Here is a 10,159-nt window from a genome sequence, read left to right as displayed (position 1 = left end):
TTACACAATAAAAAATAAATTCACTGATAGAGAAACAAAGCAGAGAAAGTGTAAAAATATATATATATATATATATTTAAAAACATACAATTTAAGAAAAAAATGCTATGTATCTCTATGAGAAGGGTTCCAGAGTCTATGAAAATATGAGCAAATGATGCTTAGGAATATTAGGGGTGGTGGTAGCGCAATGGATAAGACACATGCCTTTGGTGTGAGAGACCCGGGTTCGAATCCACTGTGAGACACCAATGTGTCCCTGAGCAAGACACTTAACCCCTAGTTGCTCCAGAGGCGTGCGACCTCTGACATATATAGCAATTGTAAGTCGCTTTGTATAAAAGCGTCAGCTAAATGAATAAATGTAAATGTAATGTAAATGTATTATAAGCGCAGACAGATCTGAGGGGCCAGGCCATGCAGTGATTTATATGTGAGCATAAGGATTTTAAAATCAACGCAGAACCTGACTGGGAGCCAGTGCAAGGACTTCAGTATTAGAGTGATGTGTTATTGATGCTGTGTCTGATTATTTTGCTCAGGTTTCCTGGCTGGAGCAATGGTGTAGGTCTAGCTTTCTGTCAATCAATGCTGTGAAAACAAAGGAGCTGATTTTACATCATGCAGAACCATCCCTGTCGCTTACTCTCTGTGGTCAAACAGTGGAGATAGTAAACAGTTTTAAGTATCTAGGTGGATGATAAATTAAGTTTCACTGAAAATACTGATTGCGTCTGTAAAAAAGCCGGGCAGAGAATGTTTTTAATTAGGAAACTGAAGGAGTTCGGTGTTAGTCAAAACATTCTGGAGAAAGTGTATGTCAGCCTGATAGAGAGTATTCTCGTGTTTAATATCTCGGTCTGGTTCGGTCACTTAACACTTATAAATAAAAATAAGTTGGGCAGGATAGTCAAAACAGCAGGAAAGGTAATAGGTCGGCAACAAAAGTCACTGGATGTCCTTTATGGTACAGCTCTATATAGAAAGGCCCTGAGCATCATTGATGACAAAAAACACCCCCTCCATATTGAGTTTGAGCTGCTCCCTTCAGGACGATGATACAGAGTGCCTCTGGCAAACAAGAATGTCTATAAGCGATCTTTTATACCTAGTGCAATACATTTAATGAATAAACCACACTAAATGGTATTTTTCTGGAGAGAAAGTATACTGTACACGATGTGTATGGGGCAAACTGCAGTGATGTGATGTGATGTGATGGGCGGAGAGATGTACGGCACCGATGTGATAGGATGTTGGTATGTTTATATTATGTTTATGTTTGTACAATGATGTTTTTATAGGTCTGGTGAGACCAAAGAAAATTTTCCAGCCTTGGCTGGACAATAAAGTGGTATTCTATTCTATTCTATTCTATTCTATTCTATTCTATTCTATTCTATATATAATTATATAGGCTTTATTTTATATAGCACCTTCTCAAGGCACTTTACACAATAAAAAATACAAGGAAAAAAAAATCACTGATAGAGAAACAAAGCGTAACAAAAAAACACAACAAAATATAAAAGAAAAGAAAAAAAAAAGCTATGTATCTCTATGAGAAGGGTTCCAGAGTCTATGAACATATGAGCAAATGACGCTTAGGAATATATAAAGTTATAAGCGCAGACAGATCTGAGGGGCCAGACCATGCAGTGCCTTATATGTGAGCATAAGGATTTTAACATTTTCATTTCATTTTTTTTCATTTCTTTATTTATTTGAGCATCTGAGTTCCACAAAGTTCTACGTAGTAACAAGTTTCAGCACAGTAGGCAAAACTAAAGAAGGATACATGCGCAAATGATAAGTAAATAAATAACAATGTGGATATGATGCTCAAAAGGAGTAGGCAGAAGCTTAAGCTTATTGACGCCTACCCCATTTTATACATTTGAGCAGTAGATACATTTATTACAATCAAGAAGACAATTGACACATATCTATGTTGTCCAATTCCAGTAACTATACAATCAACAATATTAACTCACAATCATTCTGCTGATTCCAAGACAAGGAAAGAAGACTCTTCAATAAGTACAAAGACCCATCATTACCAGTGACAACTAGTCACCAATCTTTTAATTTGATCTTTTGTTCCTTATTGTTATGAATTCAATACATTCAATGGCCACAATTGTTTACAATTATAAATAGTTTAATTAAATTTTTTTTATTATCTTATATTATCTTTTTTAGTATGCCAGTCAAAAAATAATTTAAAATACAACATAAATGGATTGCTCTGCAGCTAATTCCCTTTCATTAACATTCTTCCGTCCAGTACTTAGACAGTATGACTTGTTTATACTTTGATTTGAATTGATAAATGAATGGGCACTGCTTGAGTTGGGCTCTCAGGTTATTCCAGAGCCTGACACCACACACAGAAAAATCAACAAAATAAAAAAATCTAATACTTCAGTATTAGAGTGATGTGTTATATATCTTTCTTAAACCAACATTTGGTCCCAAAGTGGCAGTTTAATAAAATAAAAACTCTGTTTCCAATTTTTTCCTTTTTTATGATTTAGTTTATTTAATGTTGATGTTTATTAATTGTTACGAAATTACAGAAATTAGAATTATAAACATTTGTAACAGGGTTTTTTAATATTACAGCTAATATAATATTTGATTTTGTCCTTGTAATGGATTAATGAAATTGAATGGATCATTGTTGTTTGCTATTGCTGTGATGTCATATGAGTGACAGGTTGTCCCGCCCCCGCGGCAGTAAACACGTCATCGGAGAAGAGATTTCGTTGCAAGACGGAGGGGAAGTTATTTTGATTAAAGATTACGGTGGCATATCAAAACAAAAAATTATGTGAACGGATAAATTATTTAGAATAGGCTACTACAATATTCCATAAAAAATATAGTCGATTGATTTCATGGTGTATTTGATCCAAGAACATGGCTAAAATATAGCGGACCGCGATGGTTACAGCATCTAGCGCTCGATGAGATGCAGGCCAGTTTTTTTTCCTCCCACACACGTCAGTGAAGTGAAGTGCTGCCTGTGGCCAATCTGCTTTTGCGCGCGGACTGGATCATAAGTCAGCCGCTCCCATTCCTCACATCTCTCCGCGCTCCTCATTGTGCTCTGCTGACTCAGTGCCTTAAGCATCATCCGCTCTCAACGCCACTGGCACAAACCACGACCATTGTGGAAAATAACACGGATTCAAGAAAGGACACCATGGCCAAAACAGCTATCGGTACGTGCTGCGCATTTCTTCACTTGTCATCTTATTCCATTGTTGCATTTGGAAACGCGTCAATGGAGACTGAATATGTCTATGAAAAGATCCACTGCGCGTTATACCATGTACGATCTATATAGACTATATTAAAAAAATGCTATATTAAAATATTTTTCATATAATAGCCTATTCGTGCATAAAACACATTGTACAGCTATAAGCAACTGCGACTAGAGTCTACGTTTACATGATCGGAGACATCCTATAAAGGTACGTTTGGCATTTCCCCCATTAATATAGTTTAGAATATTCAGTGAAGTGAATGTAACTTGCATTATGAATTAGAATAAATGGCGTACTTCGTACATTTCGGAATATAGTGGCATGTAAGGAAGATGATTGGCGATGGCGCACCTGCTCCTGCTGCCTCGCATCATAATGCAGAAAGACCGCACCCAAGAAACGCTGCCCAGACAATATAGCCATAAAAACACACACACATTCCTCCTCACGGAGCATTTACCTTAATAAGACATATTTAACCAGCGATACTTGCTTAATATGGAGTAATCATGAAAATTAGAGCAGCTTTTTTGTTATGGATGTCATCGTCCTTGTTTCATAGTCATGAAGTCTGAGTGCTGTCATTAACTGGCATCAAAGATAAGGTGACAGATTCTCATTCACACTCCATTTTATGTTTTAAAATAGCCACTTTATGCATTTATAAACTGAAAGCAGACTAATAAGGCTCGTCTAGAGATATAACACACAGGCCTGGCTCATTCATCACATGCATTGTTATAGGCTATAACAACATTGATATTGCTCTGCTCATTTTAGTATATAAAATAGATAAATAAATACAAATCTAAATGGTCTATTGTGTTTATTTCCCTTGTAAAATCAGCCTCTATTTTGTTGTGGAGTCTGGTCCATGCAATTCATGACCAGATGGCATGGGCGGATTTCACTGTGCATTTTTTTTCGGGCTCTGGGTATCTTGTAGAATTACTGAAGCAGTAAAGTCGACTTTCCGAATATATCGTGGGCTGTTCTGTCAGGATGCATTGATCAGTGTAAGGCTCCTGAGCCGTGGGCCTGCTTGTTGATATTGTTAAGAGTTGCAGGAGGCCGAGGAGACGTAGATTGGGAGACCGGCCAGCCCTGCAGCAGTGGGATGCTGCATGGTGGCCTTTGCAGCACCGGACAAATAAGTATTGACACTATTTTGGACACCAGTATGTGACCCTGGGAGGAAATTGCTCCTGCGTGTGATTTGGACATTGAAAGTATGGGATATGTAGCTCATCCTAGATTAGAACGACTTGATGACTATCATATTTACTTTATTTTCTTATACTTGTCTCCTAGTCTGACTGATGTGTGACTGTAATTTTCAAGCTAATGTGCTTGTAATCTGTAAAACGCTACAGAGGGCAGGAAATGGGAAGTGTCATTAGTGTGCCTGCTGCATTTTTCATGAGTCTGCCAGCTCCATTTGTTCGAATGTAGAAAAGTCTCTCAGTAGACTCCATTTTTATGCTTTGTTGTATTTCAGTATTGCATTTATCCACTAAGCTGTACAAAATGATTTTTCTAAATTGTAAATGAAACAGATTATTGAAGTATGTTTTACAAGAAAATGCTTTTTCGAAATTTCACATTTAATGCAATGTTGCTTGCCATTTCTTTGTATTTGTGAAATCTACTAGCAAAGTAAAAATTTAAATCCTACACTTTTTTCAGTGTGTATATATAGTGATAGTGTTTCGAAATGTCCCATATTTTTTATGTATGTTCTAGTATGTTCACTGAATTCCAGACGAATCTACTTTTTTCATTGTTCATGGCTGTAATGATGATAATAATAAGCTTTTGAAAAGAGCTAATGTAGCTAAAGTAGCAGTGTCAATCAGTCACTCAGTTGAAGCATCATAGAGACAGACACTCAGAGATGAAGTACAGGGTATGTTATAGCCCCCAATTGAATCCTCTAGAGACCGGGTGATATGCTCGGGCCTGTAAACTTCAGCACATTTGTGCTTGAGTAGCCTATAGTGGATGTGTGTATGACTAACAAGGGGCCAATTTTGTGTTGTTCCAGCATACAAAGAGAAGATGAAGGAGCTGTCCATGCTCTCGCTCATTTGCTCCTGCTTCAGCCCACAGACGCGCAACAACCTCGTCTGTGAGTTTGAAGGTAAGCGAGAGAACAAATTAATTTTCATTTGAAGCAATATAATATTATATATGAAATGCATGCTGTATGCTATTTTGGTAACACTTTACAATAAGGTTCCATTTGTTAGCATTATTCATCTACATTAGTTAACAACTTACAATGAATTTTTTTTATTAATTTTTATTATGTTAATTTCAGCATTTACGAAAACATTAAAATCAAAAGTTGTCTCTGTTGCTAGCATTAAAATCAAGTTGCTAACATGATCTAACAATGAACAGTTGTATTTTTATTACCAAATGTGTATTACCAAAGATTAATAACTACTGTAGCAAATGTATTGTAAAATTTGTTGTCAATGTTGTTAGTTAACATTAGCTAGGGCCTTGTTGTGAAGTGGTAATGATATTTTATAAAAAAAAAATATAGAAAAATACATTTGACATAATAAATATAAGGAAATATAAGATGTTTATATAATAAATATAAATAGATAAATATAAGAACATATGAAGAGTTCAGATGCAAAAGCCTCTAAATGCCATCTGAAATTTTCTCATACAATGATCATTTTTTATCAAGCTTGTGTATTTAAGTTCAGTAATTTCACTTAAATGACAATTAATAGGTAATCTTAATTGCCATTTAAGTTAAACTATTGAGTTTAAATATACGAGCTTGATAAAAATGATCATTCTATAAGAAAATGTCAGATGGCATTTAGAGGCTTTTGCATCTGAACTCTTCATATTTAAAATGCTGATAATTTCTTGATCAGAATCTTGATTAATTATGCTCTGAAATTTATGAAAAATAAATTAATTGAAAGCCCATTTGCACCACATAAGAAAAAAATCATCCTTTAGTAAATCAAAATTATGACATAAAAAGCTGAAAAAATTTCTAATTGATATAAAAAGTCTTATTACAATCTAAGTTGAAATTATGACAAAGCATCTAAATTCAGAGATAAAAAGACAAAATTAAACATTTTGTCATAATTATGACTTTGTAACTTAATTAGTAATTAGAGTAATAATTTCTACTAATATTCTCATAATCGACTAATGTCAACTCAACTTTTTATCTCATAACTATGACTTAGTATCTATTTTATCTCATAGTATCTCATTATTATGTTATCATTTCTACTTTTTGGCATAATTATGACTTAGTATGTCTCAATTTTGACTTTATCTCATGATTATGACTTAGTATCTCAGTTATGTTATCTTTTTTTTTTCTTATGTGGAGGAAATGGGCTTCCATAATGAACTGACATGCATTCATTGAATCTATGCCTGCTTTATTAAGTGAGGTCATTTAACATTGGTCATTGTCTTGTAGATATGGAAGTAAAGCCCATAAACAAAAGGGCATCAGGCCAGGCCTTCGAGGTGATCCTGAAACCGCCCTCACCTGTGTCAGATGTGGCCCACAGCATCACCTCCCCTCCAAAGAAGCGGGATGTGTCACTGGAAGACATCCAGAAGAAATTGGAGGCTGCTGAGGACCGCAGGAGGGTGAGTGGAACTGAATGTATAGAAGCTTGCTTAGCTGTAGCAATAAAGCTTAGAATTTTATTAACACAGACAAGTGTACATGAATCAATGCATCAATAAATATTATTCTACCACTTTGAAATCCATTTAACCCTCAGGATTCAGGAAATGCATGCCCTTCCATGCCTTAATGCTTGAATGCTCATGTATATAATGACTTTCATCAACAGTCCCAGGAAGCTCAGGTGCTCAAAGCTCTGGCTGAGAAACGTGAGCATGAGAGAGATGTGCTGCTCAAAGCTATGGAGGAGAACAGCAACTTCAGCAAGATGGCAGAGGAAAAGCTCATCCTGAAGATGGAGCAGATCAAGGAAAACCGGGAGGCTTACCTGGCAGCCATGATGGATCGCTTGCATGAGAAGGTGAGCAAAATCGTTACACACTATATATATAAAATTATTTAAAATATTATATATATAGTAAGTTAATTGCTTATTTTTTATACTATTGCATTATATCTAATAATAAATAATAATAAATTAGTTTGTTAGTTAGAGGTACACTGAATTCTTCATTTTGTGGAAGGACATTGTTTTGGTTGTGCTTCAGCTCTGTGTGACTGAGAGAGAGATTATCCTACTGCTAATAAAACATTCACTATAGGCTTATAGTGGCCTGCGTATTCACAACGAGTACAAATAGTAATGCAGATTAAGACTAGGCAATTTCCTAAGCAGATATTGACTTGGGACTATATTGAGGGGGAAGCACAGGCAAAGCACTGCAAAAATCCGCTGAAATCCGCTATCTCTGCGCCCAAGATATCTGATATCTCTGCGCCCAAGTAGCTTTTAACATTTTTTTTTTATCACTTTTACTCACGACATGCTATCCGGCAACAAAGGATTCCATTTATTATGCTAAGCTAAGCTAGCGGCAGTGCTGCCAGACTAAGACAATGCATGCACTGAGACAAAAATGCGTTTGCCTACCTATCTAAATGTAGGGGAGATGGTGAATAACCCTATTTAAAAAAACGGTGGCGTGTTCCTCTAAGACATATAATCAGTTTAGATGGAAGGGATCTCAAGCTGGCTTAAGACATTGCTGTAGCTTTACCCATTAATAGACACGGTACTTCCTTGAAAAATAAATTCCAGCACAGCGTTACAACGACCCTAATGAAATGACCCTTCACAATAGATAATGCTTTACAATGAACTCCGAGGTTTAGTTGCTTCATGTCAACCTTTCTCACTCGCTGTGACAACTAACCTATGCCTTTCCCACACCACACACGCGTCAAAGAAGCCAGAGCAATTTTTCTCGATTCACACGGCGAGTGACATATGTACGCAATTTCCGACGAAAACCATCACAGTCTAAAATATAAACACTTATAATAGGCTTACCATTGTGATTCAGCGTAAGACAAAAACATTTTTGTATTGATGTATTGACTAATTTAAATTTTGTTAATTTTGAACAACAAAAAAGTTAGTGTACCTTTAATTATTCTAATGTATACTTAAATTAATGATCAGTATGATAGTATGTGATACCATGTGTCTGTTTTGGTCCTATCAGGAGCGACATGCTGCAATTGTCCGCAGGAACAAGGAGCTGAGGGAAGAGCTAATAGCATGAAGTTCTCCTCCTCCTCCTCATACTCTTCATCAGCCAACCTGTCATCCTATCCTGTCATCCTATCCTGCTTACGCACACTCACACACAACCACTGGTCAAAACCAGTCAAAACAACTAGTATCACACTCGTATACTGTTTGAACGGTCTTGCTTGATTTCATAGAGTAATGGGAAGACACAAGTATTATTTTGTAAATACATCTTTTTTTAATCTATCTATCTATCTATCTATCTATCTATCTATCTATCTATCTATCTATCTATCTATCTATCTATCTATCTATCTATCTATCTATCTATCTATCTATCTATCTATCTATCTATCAGATTGAATGATAACAAATCAAATGTATCAAATCTACAAGATACATTGTTAATTCTTTTATTATTATTGTAAGTCAGTTTCTCAGTTTTTATGTTTTGTTTTTTCGATTCAGGCACGTCTGGTTTGATCATGTGAAAGGTTTTTGGTGTTGTGAGAAAGCTGCTCGCTTACGTTTGCAGTGTTAAATGATGTGAAGTTTGGTGTAATTGTGAAGAATGCAAAAAGCTTCAGTGCTCAGGCCCCAGGTCAAGTTAGATTTACATTTTAAAAAGCAAACATACCCCAAGACTCATAAATATATATTGCACTTAAGTTTATATACAGCATGATCAAGACATAGCTACTTTTTCCTGACCAAATAGCTTGAGATATGAGTACTGAAACGAATAAAAACATGTTCACAGTGTCTCATTTGAAATTCTGTATTTTAGTTCCTTTGCTTAACCTCTGTGAAATGAAATATCCCTTTCTTGAAATGTTATGAACATCTGCATGTCGACATCTGCAAACGTACTCTTTTGTTGGCTGACGATTGGAAACACTGCACCCTTTCTGGACCCTTTGGACTAGACAGCTTGATATCGCCTGCATTATATTAAAAGAAAAGGAAAGAATAACCAGCCAGTTCCTATCCTGTTGCTCTATTTGGTGGCCTGCTCCACACCCACACATTGATTCAGGCCTTCGGCTCTCAAGGCTGATGTTTGTCATCTGTCTTTAGCAGGACATCTTCATTAGTACAGCGGTGTAATTAAAGGAGTTGTATCTCCCCGAATGTTCTGACATGTGTTTGGCTTGATAAAATAGGTAACATCTTTACCAGCTGAATGTATCCCCATATACTCCCAACTACAGCCTTTGACGTGTGACTATTTTCTATTTGGTTTATTTTGTTGAGATTGGAGTGAGTGTGTGTACTGTAAGTGTGTGTGTGTGTCCATGTTAGGTTGACCGAGCATTTGTGTCCTTTCTCTCCAGAGGTGAAGTGATGGGCAGATGCAGAATATGCACTGAATGATTATGATTTTATTTCGATTCATTTTCTTTCTTTTTTTAGATCACTGTCTCTTCTATAAATATGCTTGAAGTGTCTCCGGCTGCCAAACTTGTCTTTCCCCCTCTCATTTCTGTGTGTGCAAACTTTGGTGAAAATAAAGGTTTGGGGTTCTGTGAACATGGTAGACTGTTGTTTGCTTTTTTATATAGCTTTTCGTAATGTCATTATAGCGCTTCACCAGCAGATGACAGTAAAGCTATTGTAACATGGGCTAAGCGAAAATGTAAATAT

The 10,159-nt window shown here is 36.1% G+C and overlaps 1 protein-coding gene across 1 annotated transcript; it reads left to right on the top strand.

The window, feature by feature from the left end:
* Nucleotides 1-3,037: 3,037 nt before the first annotated feature.
* On the top strand, nucleotides 3,038-10,045 carry stmn2a (stathmin 2a). The gene is made up of 5 exons (XM_082149614.1): nucleotides 3,038-3,227; nucleotides 5,320-5,415; nucleotides 6,745-6,920; nucleotides 7,130-7,321; nucleotides 8,487-10,045. The coding sequence occupies exons 1-5, from the start codon at nucleotides 3,209-3,211 to the stop codon at nucleotides 8,544-8,546; spliced, it is 543 nt and encodes a 180-aa protein (XP_082005740.1). The 5' UTR covers nucleotides 3,038-3,208; the 3' UTR covers nucleotides 8,547-10,045.
* The last annotated feature ends 114 nt before the right edge of the window (nucleotides 10,046-10,159 follow it).

This window comes from Leuciscus leuciscus, assembly GCF_965113295.1.
Source record: "Leuciscus leuciscus genome assembly, chromosome: 20".
NCBI lineage: Eukaryota > Metazoa > Chordata > Actinopteri > Cypriniformes > Leuciscidae > Leuciscus > Leuciscus leuciscus.
Note: the sequence above shows the minus strand (reverse complement) of the source record. Positions and strands in the feature narration are given on the sequence as shown.

Bases quoted from the DNA above. Each gene is read 5' to 3' on its own strand.
- stmn2a (XM_082149614.1), top strand. The intron at 6,921-7,129 runs GTGAGTGGAACT...TTTCATCAACAG, and splicing joins CTGCTGAGGACCGCAGGAGG to TCCCAGGAAGCTCAGGTGCT. The intron at 7,322-8,486 runs GTGAGCAAAATC...TGGTCCTATCAG, and splicing joins TGGATCGCTTGCATGAGAAG to GAGCGACATGCTGCAATTGT.